The sequence below is a fragment of the Aotus nancymaae genome, unplaced genomic scaffold (genome assembly GCF_030222135.1).
Source record: "Aotus nancymaae isolate 86718 unplaced genomic scaffold, 86718_ANA_hifiasm-v0.15.2.pri h1tg000210l, whole genome shotgun sequence".
Classification (NCBI taxonomy): Eukaryota; Metazoa; Chordata; class Mammalia; order Primates; family Aotidae; genus Aotus; species Aotus nancymaae.
The window spans coordinates 920,909-938,049 of record NW_026988625.1 but is presented as its reverse complement, the minus strand read 5'-3'; the positions used below and the strand labels follow the sequence as shown (position 1 = coordinate 938,049).

Here is a 17,141-nt window from a genome sequence, read left to right as displayed (position 1 = left end):
ATTGCTTTCCCCGTCCAGCCGCCCACCCAAAGCTACAAAACAAACAAGAGCCCGGGGAGTGGGGCGGGTCTAGAGCCGAGATGGAGCTGCTGTTCGCCTACCACGAAGGGGCCGTAGTCACGGTTCGCGCGGCCGCCAGGGGACAGCAGAGGCCCGGCCCCCGGCTAGCTTGAAGGCCCGACTGCGCTTGCGCGGCGCCCGCGGCGGCTGGGGACGGGAAGTGGGCGGGGCCGACCGGGAGCAGCTTGCGGGACGCGGAGCGGTGAGCAGACTGCTGAGGCCCGCGGAGACCTAGGGTGAGGCCAGGGGGACGGGATTGGAGGGCCGATGGGGCTGGGGCGAGGGTCAGGCGAGCGCCCAAGGCGCACAGGGGTGAAATGGGACCGAGGAACCGGAGGGGCGGAATCAGAAGGCTAAGGAGGCCGAGACGAGGCTCACATGGGGGCACCCAAAGGGTGCGGGGTTGCAGTGCGGGCGGCTGAGGAGCGAGGGGCCTCTGCGGACCTGAGGAACCTGAGACTGGGAGTTGGGGGTGCTGGGGAACCAAGGGGGCACAACTAGGGGGTCGGAGGGGGTGTGGCCGAGCCGAGGGCCTGGTAGGGACCGAGGGCTATGAGGCAGAATGGGGTGCTGAGAGGGGACGCGCCCCATTTTCCAAGATTTGGCCTCTCCCCACCCCCCAGGAGCCCCTGGACTGGCACGTTGCCCATACCCCCCCAGTTCCCGCACCTTCTAGCGGCCCACTCTCTGCCCGAGGGGCCCCGGCTCCGCGGCCTCCCAGGCATCTGTGAGCCGGAGCCTCAGGCACGGAGGCCAAGCACATTGCCGCTGGGTTTGGTCAGGCAAGCCCCTGAACCTGTCTGTGCAACAGGAAGAACTGGCTCTGACCGCAGGGATTTCAGCACGGGGCTTGACGCACAGTGAGGCCCACTGCATGGTGGCGGCTCCTTCGAAGCCTTCCACCCTGAGAGACTGAGTCACACGTGGTGATGGCATTCCCCGGGACAAGTTTCTTGGGCCTAGCTGTGCTCTCACCACGGGGTATAGAGAGTGGAGCCGGCCAGCACTCTGAGGTTATCTCCAGTCACTCCTTTTGTCACATTTCGCTCTTTTCCTCCTGCGGGGTAAGGTGCAAGTGCCAGAGGCACCAGGCATCCAGAGACCTTGATTGAGTTCGCTCTGCCGTTTCCCACCTGTGTGAGACCTTAAACGGGCGCTTGCCCTCCTAGAATCTATTTCTTCAGCTGCACCGTAGCCAGACAGTATGTACTTCTCAGCGTAGTTTGAGAGGTAAACAAAATGAATGCCTTTTTGAAAGCCATGAACCTCCACACAAGTTCATTTGTGGAATTCCTTGAGATATGGCCTGAAGGCCGGGTGCCGTGGCTCACCTCTGTAATCCCAGCACTTTGGGAGACTGAGGTGGGTGGATCACCAGAGATCAGGAGTTCAAGACCAGCCTGACCAGCTTTTCAAAACCCCATCTCTACTAAAAATGCAAAAATTAGCTGGGCATGATTGGCGCATGCCCGTAATCTCAGGAGACAGAGGTAATTAGGAGATGGAGGCAGGAGAATCCCTTGAACCCAGGAGGCAGAGGTTACAGTGAGCTGAGATTGCACCATTGCACTCCAGCCCAGGCAACAAGAGCGAAAATCTGTCTCAAAAACCACCTGAAGCTAACCAAGTCTTTTAAGACCTGGCACTGCTGCCCACTGAGTAGTGTCGCTGTCTCAGCCCATGCCACCCGCCAGTCACTCTTCCCTCTGCCACCACACTTACCACCTGCTGTACACAAAGGGCCAGCATGGGCTCCCTGACCAGAGGGAGCTTACAGTATATAGAGAAAGTCAGGCCTGTAGAAAGAAGTGCTCATTGTACAACAGTGTGACTATGCTTAATGGAACTGTACACTTAACAGATGGTTAAAAGGATACATAATATGTATATTTTGCAACAATAGATTTATATATGTAGGAAAAAATCTAGAAGGATTTGCATCTAACCTCAGTAGTTATGAATAAAGTTCGCTGGGTGTCGTGGCTCATGCCTATAATCCCAGCACATTAGAAGGCTGAGGTGAATGGATCACCTGAGGTCAGGAGTTCGACACCAGCCTGGTCAAATGGTGAAACCCCATCTCTACTAAAAATACAAAAATTTTAGCTGAGTGTAGTGACGGCTGCCTGTAATTCCAGCTACTAGGGAGGCTGAGGCAGGAGAATTGCTTGAACCCGGGAGGCGGAGGTTGCAGTGAGCCAAGATTGCACCACTGCACTCCAGCCTGGGCGACAGAGCAAGACTTGGCCTCAAAAATATATATATAAAGTTAACAGTGAATATGATACTTTGGTTACACCGTAGTGATGCAGTTTCCTTTTCTAAGGATTGCTGGGGTTTTTTCCTTACCCCAGTTCTGCAGTTAAGCAAGACTCCACAAGTATTTTTTCTATACCCCCTAAAAAACCGCAGTTGTTAAACCCTGCATTCATTGAACTTAGGAGTCAAAACTGGTGTACTAGAGGAAAATAAGTATTTTAAACTTTAAAAAAAAAAAAGAAAACTTTTTACAAGTCAGATGTGAGCGAAAATGCCGTAGAGACATGAAAGAGCATCCTGGATCCAAAGATGGGGAGATTTCAGCAAAGCCTGAAAGGATCTGAGATATCTTGGGAGGCAAAATGGAAGGAGGGTGCCAGATGACACCACAAAGCAAGGAGGGGAGGGGCTTCCCTGGGTTGGGGAGGTGCAGAAATAGGAGGGGGAGCTTTGAGAGAGCCAAAGTTCAGATTTGGTGGCCGATGAGGGATAGGTCAGGGACAGAAGGAATCAGAATGATTTCCCAGGTGTCGTCATGGTTAGAGGCCACGTTCCCCAGCATGAACCCCACCCTGGGACTTTGGGCAAGTTCCTTAGCTTTTCTGCTACAGTCTGCCCTGTGAAGTGGGGATAACCACAAGAGGTTGTTGGGAGGCTAAAAGCCATCCCAGAAAGAGTGCTCGGAGCAGGGGCAAGTGGCAGCTGGCAGCACCGTCAGCCCCACCCCTGCAGCTGCCCCCTGATGAGTTTGCTTTGCCCTTTCCCACCTGTGTGAGACCTTAAACAAATAGGTTCTAGGAGGGTGAGTGCACTTTTGGTGTGCAGAGAGACCCTGATCTAGGAGGAACCAGCTGCCAGTTGCATTTGGCCAGACTGGTCCAGACAGGCGGCAGTGGGATGCGGGAGCCCAGTGTCCTTCCCATGCCCACCCCAGGCTCTTGGTGACTTGCACAGGCTCATGCACATGTCCCTCTCGTTCCAAGTCTTTCACTAGTGTGCCCTGGTCAGGACAGCCCTGCACCAGGCCCCGCCACCTCTGGTGCTCTCCCAGCCCGCTGCCTCTTCCCTGCGGCTTGCCGCTGGCCACGCCTTTCCTGATACCATCTCCTACAGTGGATCCCTCAAACAACTCAGAGCCACAGCACTGTCCCCTGCCCCTCCAGGCACTCCCAGGGCTGCCTCTGGTTCCCCGTAGGTGAGGAATTTCTCCCTCCTGTGGGATGTACCATGGTATGCATCAGATTCAGGAGCTTATTGGGAAAAGGAAGGAAATTATTCCTGGCCCTTTCACCATCTGGGCTTCAGGGAGGGAAAGCTGGGTCCTGGTTTCTCTCCTTACCCCTTGCCTTAGTTTGGTGCTGCAGAAACAAGAGTGCTTAGTTGGTCCCCAGCAAGCAGGATGGCCCTGGACACCTTGCCTTTCTAGCAAAAGCAGGCAGTTGGCACAGGCTCTGAGAGTAAGCCAGCCCGTTTCCTCTACAGATACAGGCAGAGCTTCGCACACAGACATCATCACACACCCCCAGACCCCACTTAGCATGCATGGCACAGACACCATTGAGGCCTGCGCAGACAGTGGGCACAAGGCACAGAGAGAGCGGGGAGGTGGCCACGGTGAATCAGGGTCTGCATTGCAGAGAGGAGGGGCCGCCCTCCCTGAGGGAACCAGCCAATTGTGGGGAGGGGCTCCAGGCACAGGAAAGAGTACCCCAAGGTCAGGAGGTGAGAAGGAGGCACCTGCGTTCCAAAATGTCCAGCAGACATCACCAACAAGTAGGATGGAAGTGAAGGGTCTTGAATTGTGCCCTTGACAGTGGGGCTTTACACTGTGGGCAGGGGTTTCTCCAGGGTGGGCAGTGGGGTCTCTGTGTGCTCTAGGGAGAAGCAGGCTGTCCTCTCACTTGAATCCTAAGCATAAATTTACATGAGCTCATTTTGTGGTGAGATGGCAGAGCCTCCAGATCACTTGGAATTGCAAGGAAGTGGGCGGAGGCCCCAGGCACTGGTGGTTGCTGGGGGCAGCTCTGCATTGTTCACATTTCTCTCCCAGAAGCTCCAGGGGCCAGGGCAGTGCCAGGCAGAAGAGGGGGCCTTGGCCACTTTCACTGATTGAGGGCAGCCAAGCTTGCTGGGACATGTACACCATCTTTGCATGCGTTGCAGCTCTGGTGGGGTGTGGCTGGCATGCCTTGCCTCCTCCTGGTTGATGGGGGCTAGGGCTCCCAGCCTCTGCTCATTTCTCCGGCTGACAGTCTTCCTTTTGTGATTCAAATGTCAATGTCTCTCTTGCTCTCAGAGTGATTTTTCCTTATTTATGTGTTTTTTGTTTTTTGGGTTTTTTTTGGTAGAGATGGAGGGGGAGGCAGTCTCACTGTGTTGTCCAGGCTGATCTTGAACTCCCGGCCTCAAACACTCCTCTTGCCTCATCCTCCCAAAGCGCTGAGATTATAGACCTGAGCCACAGCGTCTCACCAGTTGTTTATGTTATCTTTTTACCTGTTTGCCTTCTGTAACTTGGGCTGCATTAAATTTACTCCTACTTGTGAGCAAATGTGAACCATGACAATGAATTTAATCTATCCCCAGAACCCAGAACCTTCAGTAACAAGCATCCCTGTTTCTACATTATTTGTATATTTCTACTTAAATTACTTTTCGATTCCTGCCTCTAAAAGAAGAGAGAGGTTTTGTGTTTTGTTAATTTACCACCCTCACCTCTTGCATTCCAAATCCCTCGTTGATTAGACATTTAACTTGGTGCTGGGACCTTTCCCCCTGCCCACCCTATTCTCTTTTGTGTCTTTAGGCTTCCAGAAGGCTTATTACAAGTTAGCAATTCCTGATAAGGACAGCCCTTTTGTGGGCTGTGAACTCCCTGCATCTCTTACTACCCACTCTCTCCATCCTGCACCGCAGGCCCCTGCCACAGCCAGTCTTTTAGCAAAGTTTGTAGGCAGAGTCTGTGGATATTCTAAAACTGATGATTCTAGGAGATTCTCCTTGCCTTCTTCATTCAGTTCTCAGAACCTGGAAGTCCTCATGAAGGTGATGGGCTATGAAACTGTTCCCCAAATTCTCCATCCTAGAACTTGGGGTGTTTCTTGGAGTTTCATGTCCATTTGTTACCATAGAGGAACGCAGTTTTTCTCCCCAGGTTAGCAACTGTGTAGGACTTCTTTTTTACTTTTTTCTGTATCCAATCTCATCTATTTCTATGTAGGGACTTGTTGAAAGTTTCCCAGCCCGTTTGTGAAAAAGCCAAAGGTGGTGTCCCCACTGTGGGAAGGATCGGAGGGGTCAGGCACCCTTGGGGAAGGGGGTGGGAAAGAGAAGGGCCCATACTGAGCAGGTGCTGGGAGGTGAATCCCCCAGGGCAATGGAAAGAGCATGGAAGCAGGGTGCTCAAGGGCTGTTTGGGTATAGGCGAGGCAGGCAGGCTGGGGAGGCGACTGTGGAGGTTCTGAGGAGTTAGGAAAGAAGAGGAGCTGGAGTCACCCAGGGAGGAGGCTCTGAGGCACCATGTGCCTTTTTCCGGTGAGAGGGGAGCAGGTGAGGGAGTGAAGGCACAGGCTTTGGGATCCCTCTTCGGCTCCATCTTTCTTCCTGACACCTCAGGTGAGGGACTACCCCTCTCTAAGCCTTGGGGTTCTCATCTGTGAAATGGGGGCTTGTCCTGGCTCATGGGATGTTAGGGGAAACTCACAGGGGTGGTCATCTCTGGGCATTCCTAAGGACTTACGGAAGAAGAGCCCATGTGCCCCACAGTGAGTCAGTGCCTGGAACCATCCCAGTGCCTCTCCTCCAGCCAGGGCTTAGCAGGCCTGAGCCGTTCTAGGCTCACAGTTCCCTCCCACGATTAGAGAGTATTGAATAGGCTTGATGGTATCCCAGAGCACCTCCTGTCTGTCTGGGATTAAGCCTCTGCTTCTCTCCTGGCTACCCGTCGGGTGGCCCCAGCAGCCTCTGGGGATCCCTTCCTGCTCCCACTCTGGCCTGTCTCCACAACAGCCTTGGGCCAGCCCTCCTGCATCTTCACCCTCCTCTTTCCTTCCCTGAACACTGCTGGAGCCCCAGCAGGTGTCTTTCCTGGCATCTGGTTACCACGTCCAGACTCACAGACCTGGTGGCTTCACTCCTTCACCCCAGAGCCCTTCTGGCTGCTCAGGACCTGTGATCAGGTTGAACCCCCTCACCTGCCTCAGTGCCTGGCCCCAGCATCCCTGTCCAGCTCATCTCTGGCCATGCCAGCCACCCTCTGCCAGGAGCAGTCTTCCTTCTCTGTCACTTAAAGATGTCCACCCAGCTGTTGCTCCTGGCACTGTCTCTTGAGGCCGTATCTCTAGATGCCCACAAGTCCCCACCTGGACCCATGTCAGGACAGTGGCCAGGGTTGTCCCTCCACTTAATAGTGGCCCTGAACCATGAGGCCATGCACCTGCCGCATGGTGCTTGCATACCTGCACTTCACATTGCTGGTGCCATGGCTGCCTGATTTCTGCTGACTGTGACATTTCTCCCTAGGGTGAAGTCTGGAGACCCTTTCGCCCTGGCCCAGCTGCAGGCCCCCGGGATGCTCTGGGCATGGCCTCTGGAGCCCCACAGAAGAGCAGCCAGATGGCCGGTGGAGCTGAGGAGACCCCAGGCTTCCTGGACGCACTCCTGCAAGACTTCCCAGCCCCACTAAACCTGGAAGACCCTCTGCCGTGGAAGGCCCTGGGGACCGTGCTCAGCCAGGAGGAGGTGGAGGGCGAGCTGGCCGAGCTGGCCATGGGCTTTCTGGCCAGCAGGTAGGCCTGTGCACCCCCAAAGGGGATGGGGAGTGAGGGCATGGCGCCAGAGCCGACCAGGCCCCCACACATCCAGCTCCACACAGGGATCCGCAGCCCCAGATCCCTGTGGCAGCACTGTGTGGATTTCCTGTGGCTGTTGTGGCAAAGCACACACTGGGCGCTTATTAAAGCAGCAGCAGCTTATTCCTTCACAGGACCGGAGACCAGAGTCCAAGATAAAGGTGGCAGCTGGGCCATGCTCTCTCAAAGGCTGCAGGGGAGAGTCTGCTCCAGGCCTTTCTGTTAGTGCCTGGCCTTGACTTCCTGGAGGTCCTTGGCTTACAGATTTATCCCTCCTAGCTGGGCTTCTTGCACGCGGCATCTCCCTGTGTGTCTGTGCCTTCACACCTCCCCTCCCTGCCTGCTGTGTGTCTCTGTGGCTCCTCCTCTTGTAAGGGCACTGGACATTTTGGACCAGGGGCCACCCTCCTACATTGTGACCTCATCTTTATTTCTTTTTCTTTTCATGGAGAATGGGGTCTCGCTGTGTTGCCCAGGCTGGTCTCGAATTCCTGGGCTCCATGGATCCTCACATTTCTGCCTCCCTAAATGCTGGGATTTCAGGCATGAGCCACTGTGCCCAGCTACTGTTACCTCATATGAACATAACTAATTACATTTGCAAAGACATTAACTCCAAATAAGATCACATTCTGAGCCACAGGGGGCTAGGACTTCCACATACCTTTTTGGGGAACACAATTTAATGCATAAGAGGTGATAAGCAGTAAGTCCGGTTTCTGATCCGTGTGATGGACAAGGAGGCAGAGGTTGGTAGATTAAGGGACTGACCCGAGGCCTTATAGTCAAAGAGTGGCAGGGCCACATAGCACCCTGGCCACCACGATCTGAGAGGTAGCTGGCGCTGTCCCCATTCCACGGGTGAGGAAGCTGAGGCACAGAAAAGTGGCACAACCAGCTAGCAGATTTTGGGGAAGATAGAGAGTAGTGTATCCACCAGCAGATGGTGTAGCTGTTTCCTAGGCTGACCTCAGAGGTCCCTTCCTTGCCATGCCCTCCCCTTCTTCATTTATTCATTCATTCTGCAAGTATTTGTCCCATGAGAGATGGTGAAGGACAAGGTCTCTTCTCTAACCCTCTCTGCTCAGACAGGGTCTTAGAGTCAGGCTCTCTGTCTGGCACAGGGGCTGCTCATAGAGGCAAGCGAGCTGGTGGGCCACGTGCTGTTTCTGTGGACCTAGTCCCTCTCTGAGGGGATGTGCCCATGGTCCCCAGTCCAAGCATCACCCAAATCACCTGAAATATCCCCTGAAGCTGTGACGGGCCCTCAGCCATAGCTCCCTCTGACAGAGCCTCCGAACTTGGCAGCTGCCTCAGTATCCAAGCATGCACTTCCTTTGCCCCTTGCAGCAAAGCAACACTGTTCCTGACACCCATCAAGGGCCTAATTTCCTTGACCCCAGGCCCCAGCAGAGTCAATGACTTGCACTCTCCCTGTGCGGTATGGGCACAAACGTTGCTGAGTGTCAGCCACATGCAAAGGCCATGCCACCCAGCATCCCCCACAGCTGCCCAGAGCTCAGGAGGAAACGCCTGGTGACCACATTCCATAGGGTTGTGGCATGTGCAAAGGCTGTTATTGGCTTGTTCTGGGGAAGTATTTTAGAGATGTGGCACAAAGTGAATCAGCCCCTAGTGGTGGAGCAGAGTGGGCCCAGCGGGACGGGAAGTGAGGGAAGGCCCCACATTCTGCCTTCTCTAGAGGAGCAGGTGGCACTTGGCAGGGAGCAGGGGAGTCCAGACCAGGGAGTTCTACAGCCACTGGGCCTTTGCGGAGGTGGCGGGGGGCCGTCGCTGCCCTGAGATGAAAACCCAGGACCGGGACAGAAGAGTTGGTGCACTTTGGCCCAAGCATGAGGTGAGCAGGCAGAGCCAAGCGGTGCCAGCTGCAAGTTGGGAATCGGGTAGAGAAGCCATCCTGGGGAACAACAGAGCCCAGGCGTTTGCTGGACCTGCGTGCAGCACAGGTGCGGAAGACAGACGGGCCGTAGCAACAGGGTGACGACATCAGCCTTCAGTTCCTGGACGGAGGGGAGAAGGGCACAGAACAGGGCCTTGGGGAAGGATCCAAGGTGGGAGGGCCTGGATGGCTGAGGAGTGAGTAGGCAGCACAGGTGACCTGCCCAGCAGGGCCCCAAGCTGAAGTTGGGGTCAGTGCCAGGGGTCCAGGGGAGGCAGTGGGTTTCAGGTTTAATGAGGGAGCAGCAGGACTTGTTGAGCGGCCACTCTGTGAGCTGCCTAGCGATGGGTGCAAGCGGGAGGGGCACAGAGCTCCCGAGCCTCCTCAGCCCCCAGAAACCCACCCTACATGGTGGAGTAAAGTGGAGTATTTGAAGGTCTTATATTTTCCTGCCGTCTTACTGGATTTATCTTTTAAGTCATTTTTGTTCTTTTCTAGCATCTTCTTTCACACACAGGTGTGGATGTGCATAGGTGTAGTCAGCACTTGGGGTCTGAACCTCACATGTTGTCTACACTGAGTCCGACTGTCCACACACACAAACTCACACATGCTCATACATAGTCACAAGTTGCACCTCTGAGCTCTGCTTCCCATCCCCCAGCCTGAGGATGGGCTCTTGGGCATGAAGGGCTTTGAGCATCTCAATCCCTGGGCTCTTTCACAGATTGTAAAACGCATGCTTCTGGAGGCCGTCCAGAAGTCAGAACACCCAGTCCGCAGGGGGCTATTTACGTCTTGTCTCCCCTCTTGTTTGCAGCCTCCTGTCACATATTTGGGTCCTTGAGCAGTGCATACTGCACACTAATGATTCAAGTGTAGTTTTCATCTCTGCCACTAGACCGTAAACCCCTTGTAACTGCCCCTACCCCAAGGTCGGTGAGACAGATGTTTCTCAGGCATCTGGGCCTTGCACACACCTTGGCTTGTCCCTGGAGCATCTTCTTGCCTTGTGTAGGAGCCTGCCCTGCAGAATCAGGGTGAATCTGCACAGTGCAGTGACTCAGGGCTGAGGACCTCTAGGGTGTGTCCCAGTCAGAACCCTGGGATGAGGCGGGAACTGTGTCCAGGAAGGGGATGCTGGTGGCCTTAGCCAGGCATTGTCTGGGTCCCCACAGCCGGAAGCTGCTTCCCTGCCCCCAGCAGCAGCAGTGGGTGGGCAGGAAGCTGAGGCCTGACCTCACCGGGACCAAGGGGAACAGGCGTCCCTCCTCCCGCTGCACAAGAGGAAAACCCAGCAGTTGGCAGGAAACCCCCAAATGGCAGAGGAACTCATTTCTCATGTCTTGGCTAGTTGTTTTTCAGAGACAGTTCCAGAGGCTTCTGTGAGTCACCCTTTCATTTTAAAAACTCAGGAATCCATCCCGGTAGATTCCTCAGACCATCAGTAGCTCGGGCGCCCAGCCCCCATGGAACAAGACCTGTCTGTCAGCCCATGCTATTGGAAGGTCCTCGCCTTCCAGTTAAAGCTGGGAGTGTCAGCCCAGTGCTGAATCACCTCGCCACCCCAGGCATGACCCCCTGGCCCCCACTCTCAGGGACAGGCACACAGGGGTGAATGTGTGTCACCCAGCTCCCGGGGCCCCCACTGGGTAGGGTAGGCAGATTCCAGGAGTCAAAATGCATGATAGAGGTCATAGGGCCACTGAGGGATCCATCCCTTCTGCCCAGAAGACTCCGGGATGGCTCCGTTCAGACACTTCTCTCCACTGCCCTCCTCAGCCACAGCTGGCTTCAGTGTCCCTACCCCTAAATTTCTTCCCTGATCTGCCCCATGTCTCTCTTCTGCACTGCCTACCTGCTAAAAGATGCTAACTCAAGGTTAACATTTCCTCCCTTCGCTTTGCTTTCAGCCTGCTGTGACCTCCCTTTCCACCCATCTACACCTCCTCAACTCCTCAGCTCTGTTCTGTGACATTGAAAGCAGTGACCGAGTCTTAATTCTTAGAACCGTTCCTTCGTGGCCCCCAGAAGGCCACCCTTGGGTCATCCCCACATTGTTAGCCATGCTCTGGCCCTGTGGGACCAGCCTCCCATCTTCATTCATTCCGCAGCTCCATCTCCTGCCCAGACCTTGTTCTTGCAGGCCCTCAAGCCTCTTGACCTCCATGGAACCCAAGAGTCTCCATGGAAACAGAGCCCACTGCCCATCCCCTGCCTGGCCCTGCTCTGTTCCCAGTAGGGTAGTTAACTCTACCACAAGCCTCCTAGTTGCTCAGAACAGAAACTTCGACACCATCCTTGCCCCTCCCTCTATACTGCCCAGCTCTGTCCCCTCCTGTTCGCCACCACAGCCCTGCCCAGCCCAGGTCTTGGATTTTCTCCTCTGGACAGTCATCATTCTCCACCAGCCCACCCTCCACACCAGGGTCAGAGAGGCCTAAAAGCCCCATTTGATAATACCATGTCCCTCTTTAGAACAGACCAAAGTTGGCCAGGCGCAGTGGCTCATGCCATTATCCCAGGGCTTTGGGAGGCTGAGATGGGAGGATCACTTGAGGGCAGGAATTCAAGACCAGCCTGGACGACACAGTGAAACTTCACGTGTACAAAAATTTTACAGATTAGCTAGACGTGGTGATGCATGCCTGCAGCCCTAACTCTGGAGTCTGAGGTGAGAGGATCTCTTGAGCCCAGGGGTTTGAGGCTGCAGTGAACCATGACTGCACAGCTGTACTTCAGTCTGGGAGACAGAGCAAGACCCTGTCTCTAAAAATAAATAAAACACAAACCAATGGCAGTGCTTCCCTGTTACCATAAAGCTTGGCCTGCCCTGTTCCCACAGCCCCTCACCCCAGTGGCCCCTAAGGCCCCATCTGCCCAGGGACCTCGTAGACCACACACAGCCTCTGCCAAGTGTGCCCACAGGTCCCACACCCCAGGATCAGTTGCCTGGAGTTGCTGTACACATAACCACTGACCCAGCAGCTTAAACAACAGAAGCGTGCCTCATGCTGGAGGCTGTCGTCTGAGATCAGGATGTTGACACAACTGGCTCCTTCTGGTGCTGTGTGAGCAACGCTTGGCGTTCCCTGGCTTGTAGTCTCATCCCCTGGGTCTCTGCCTCATGTTCCCATGGCGTTCTCCCTGTGTGTGTGTCTGTCCAAATTCCCCCTATTTATAGAGATGTCAGTCATTGGGGTAGGAGCCCAGCCTGCTCCAGCATGACCTCATCTTAACTAATTCCATCTGTAATGACCCTGTTTCCAAATTAGCTCCATTCTGAGGTACTGGGGGTAAGGGCCTCAGGGTATGAATCCTGGGGGGACACAATTCAACCCAGAACACTCCTCATCCCCCAGGGTCCCCAGTGGCATGGGTGATTCCTCTGCCCTCCTGTGGCCGGGAGCCATCATCTGCATGGATGTCAGGCAGTTTGCTTACCCATCAACAGCCCCCTCCCTGCCAACTCTAGCCCCAAGTTTGGTCCAGTGCCTCAGCAGATGCTTGCGCATCTGCCTCTGCTGTTGTATGACTTTCCTGTCCCAGCTCCCCGAGGACAGGGGCCACCCTGCTCGCTGTGACTCCTCAGCATATGGGCTGATGGTTGGGGAAGGGGTGCTAGGTGTGGTCTCCTGCTGGGAGCTGCCCCTTACTTTCCTCTCCTCATCCCTAGGAAGGCCCCACCACCACTTGCTGCAGCTCTGGCCCACGCAGCAGTTTCCCAGCTACTACAGACGGACCTTTCCGAATTCAGGAAGTTGCCCAGGGAAGAGGAAGAAGAGGAGGAGGAGGATGAAGATGAGGAGGATGCCCCTGTGACCTGTGAGTTCTCTTTCTTCTGAGGTAGCCCCAGGGCTGCTTAGCAGGTAACAAAGGGTGAGGAGGACATTGTGGGAAGCCCCGTTGATTGGGGTCCCTAAGGGTGCTGGGGCCCTCGCTCATAACAGCAGCAGAATCAAGGATCAGAGGCGGCTTGGGGCACCAGCAAGGTGGAGGGTGGCAGTCATACCCCTCTTCAGGTCATGCAGTTTCTAGTCAGCCCATGAGGCAGGGGTGGGTGGCACAGACACCCTCCTGTGTCCTGGTCTCTCTGAAGTTCCAGAACAGCCCAGGAAATGAATGATGCTTGTCTCGTTTCACAGAGGTTCTCACAGGCAATCTCACAGTCACACAGCCAGGTTCAGGTGCACTGTTTGTTGTACCTCAGCTAACATGTGCCCAGGCAGGTGAAGTCAGGGTCAGCCAGGTGGCACACCGGCGGGTCTCAGGGGCAGCAGTGTGGTCCCCTCAACACTCGGGCCCCCTACCTCAGCGGCCGAAGTCAGGATGCTATCAGGCGGAGACGCTCTATGGTGTCTGTGAGCCCCATGGTTAGGCGCTGGTGGACACTTGTCTGTCAGCCTGCTCCTGGGACAGCCATCAGCACAATGTGACACAGAAATGGAGAGGACACAGAGCCATTTGACAGAGGATCTAATTAAAAAGCAGAGATTTTATGTGACTTTCTTTCATTCTCCTAGTAATTACATTTTATTATATTTCACCAAAGCGTTGGTTGATGTTGGACCAGAAATACAGGGAGTGAGAGTTGCAGGCTGCAGCAGGGGTGCCACAAGGGGGTAGCAACGCCCCACCCAGCTGAAAACTTGTCCCTCCACAGGCCAGCAGGCAGCAGAGGCGCAGTGGATTTCCCTTCCTTGCCATTTTCTGTCTGCCATTTCCTTTCCCTTCTTCCTTTGCCATTTCCTTTCCTTTTCCTGTTGTTCTAAATTCAGCATTACTAGTGCATGCATGCATGCATCGAAGGAAAAGCAAGGAACAAGATGGGGGAAGAGAGAGAAGGCGAATACCCGAAGCCGCCAGCATCAGTCGGTGCCGGCGCTCTCCTCCTCCCTTTGGTCCCCTGCCTTCTGCCCTGGCTTCCTGCCCGCGTTGCCTGGGAGCGCAGCCTCGCCTTCGACTGGGAGACAGCTGTCCACAGTGACAGGCGGCCATTGTTCTCGGCAGAGCCAGCAGGCTTCCGGCCTTTGGCAGCTGCTGCTCCTCAGCTCTGCGGCCCCACCGAGGGGCCGCCGCCGCTGCCGCCTGGCCCCGCCCGAGGGTCTCTGTGGGTCCACGGGGGAGACAGCGCCACCTGCCGGTGTGAAGGAGTGCTGCCGCGCCAGCACCAGCCCAGTCCCACGCCCGGGGCTCCTACAGGCCTGGGAGCTTCCCTGTCTGTCAGAGCGCCTCGAACGCAGACCTGCCTAGCGGCCTTGATCATGCCCTCCCTGTCACGAGAGTAGAATGTAGTAAAGTCTTTGGACTTTGAGCCATTCTTACAAAATTGCATCGGGGCGGGGACTATATTATAAGAATCGCCACTGAAGGGAAGCAAGTGGCTAAAACCTCTGTGTGGCTGCCAGCCAGCCCTCCTGTTTGCAGCCTCCTGTCACATATTTGGATCCCTGAGCAGTGCATACCATACACTAATAATTTGAGTGTAGTTTTCATCTCTGCAACTAGACTGTAAACCGCTATAACTGCCCCTGCCCCAAGGTTGGCAAGACAAATATTTCTCAGGCACCTGGCCCTTGCACACACCTTGGCTTGTCCCTGGAGCATCTTCTTGTCTTGTGTAGGAGCCTGCCCTGCAGAGACCGGAATCAGGGTAGATCTGCACAGTGCAGTGATTCAGGGCTGAGGGCCTTTAGGGCATGTCCCAGGCAGGACCCTGGGATGACTATGATCAGAGCAGAATCCAGAAGCGATTCCTGAGGTCGTGGGGCTGCAGCCCTTGGCATGGGGAGTCTGTGGGCCGGGCAGCACTGCCTCAGCCATGGCCTTTGCCTGAGCAGAGTCTAGGCTAAGCGAGCTGATCAAAATAGCAGCAGCACCAGGGGCGAGACCATGAGCCACAGCAGCAGCCGAGTCTCCCCCCAAGCTCAGGCCTGGTAGGCACCAGGAACCCACAGTTTCCAAAGGGAGTGAGGAGGAGCTCATGGCATTTAGGGGCAGTTTTCTGGGCACAGCTGCTCTCAGGGAGAGGAAGAGGAGGCAGCGCTGCGAGTACTGGCTGGACAAGGGGGGATTTCCTGGTTTGCAGGGGATCCACTGGCCAAACTTGTATGGAGCCACCTTCCCTGAGCTGGGCCTGCCCAAATGAGTTATCAGGCCCCTCCTGCACCCACAGCCTTGCCGGTCCCCAGTTCTTGCCATATGCTTGAATGGGCCCCTGTCTTGGCCGTGGCAGCAGCAGCTGGCTCTGGATGCCCCCACCCCTGCCTTGATGCATGGATTCCCAAGGACCTTTCTGTGACCTCCTGTGTGCACAAGCCCTTGTGTTCATGTTTCTTCTTCAGTGGGCCCCTCTGACCTCAGCCCTCCTCCTTTTCTTCCATAGCCTCCTCCTTTGGGCAGGAACTCTTTCCTTCTCTCAGTTCCCCATGTCCTTTGGGTATGGCCTGTGACACTCAGCTTCTGCCCTGTTTTCAGTTGCTTGGCCTTGAACTCCTGCCCTCAGGTAACTGGCCCAGACTCACCGTGCTTGACACATGCACCCTGGCAGGAGTTCCAGGAGGGTTTGTGCATTGAAGTGATGTGAGTCTCTGAAGGCAGAGCCTTCATGGTCTCCTTTGGGCCTGTTACTGGTTGATCTTTTCTTGAGAAGCCAGGCTTAGGTAGGATTTGGGTGTTTTTCCTTTTCAAGTGAGTATTGTAGCTTGTATTATTTGTTGCTACGTAACAAATTGCCACAAATGTAGTGGCTTAAAACAACAGACGTTTATTCTTCCAGTTTCTGTGGGTCTGGAATGTGGGAGCAGCTTAGCTGGTTCTCAGCGGGTTGTGATCACATGGATGCCAGCTGGGCTGGAGGGTCTGCTTCCAAGGTGGTTCTGATACACGACCATTGGCAGGAGGCCTCGGTTCTGTCCCTTGTGGACTCTCCATGGCGCTGCTTGAGCATCCTCACAGCTCAGATCAAGCGATAAGAGGGAAGGAGGAAGAGGGCTCTACACATAGGCAGGAGGCACAGATCCTCTGAGTTTATAGCATCTGAAGTACGCATGGTCACTGCCACTCTCTTCATCAGAAGCAATCAAGTCTCTCACTCAGCCAGAGGAGCTCAGCAGGAAGTGAGCTCCACCTTGCAAAAGGAGAAGTCAGAGAATTTGTGGACGTGCTTTAAAGCCACCGCCACACAAAACTAACACTTGTAATGGAAAATTGGGAAAGTATTAAGAAAGCGTACTTCCGGAAAAAAGCTGCCCATGGAACTGCCACCTGCAGTCCCGCTCTGACACCTTGGTTGTGTGCTCTTCCTGCCTTTTTTTTTTTCTGGCTTTGGTGGTTTTTCATGGACTTGTGGTTAAACTGCATATGTAATTTTCCTCCTTTTTTCACTTAATGTCATGACATAAGCAATTTACGTGCTTGTAAACTATAAAAATCCATTTTTAGTTTTCTATTTTAAGAGACCAAGTCTCCCTCTGTCACTCAGACTGGAGTGCAGTGGTATAATCGGAGCTCACTGTAACCTTGACCTCCCGCCCCAGCCTCCTGAATAGCTGGGACTACATATCATACCATCACACCCAGCTAATCTTTCTCTTTTGTTTTTTGTTTTTGTTTTTGTTTTGTTTTTGAGACAGAGTCTCGCTCTGTTGCAGAGGCTGGAGTGCAGTGGTGCGGTCTTAACTCACTGCAACCTCTGGCTCCCGGGTTCAAGTGATTCTCCTACCTCAGCCTCCCAAGTAGCTGGGACTACAGGTGCATGTCAACACACCCAGCTAATTTTTATATTTTCAGTAGAGACGGAGTTTCACTTTGTTGGCCAGGCTGGTCTCAAACTCCGGACCTCAAGTGATCTGCCTGCCTTGGCCTAGAAAAGTGCTGGGACTACAGACAGTAGGCACTGTGCCCAGCCTGTTTGTTTTTAAGAAACAAGGTCCCTTTATATTATCCAGGCTGGTCTTGAACTCCTGACCCCAAGCAGTCCTCCCATCTCAGCCTCTCAAAGTGTTGGGATTATAGTCATAAGCCACTATGCCTGGAATCGTTTTTTTTTTCTTTCTTTTCTTTTTTTTTTT

General features: G+C 54.5%; 1 protein-coding gene across 1 annotated transcript in view; it reads left to right on the top strand.

Annotated features, from left to right (window-relative positions):
* The first annotated feature begins 219 nt into the window (after positions 1-219).
* Positions 220-17,141, top strand: part of PPM1F (protein phosphatase, Mg2+/Mn2+ dependent 1F) — a 33,010-nt gene continuing 16,088 nt past the window's right edge. The window contains exons 1-3 of the mRNA XM_012466481.3: positions 220-296; positions 6,841-7,106; positions 12,746-12,894. Coding sequence (XP_012321904.2) covers positions 6,901-7,106; positions 12,746-12,894 — 355 coding nt within the window. The 5' untranslated portion in view covers positions 220-296; positions 6,841-6,900. The remainder of the gene's footprint in view (positions 297-6,840; positions 7,107-12,745; positions 12,895-17,141) is intronic.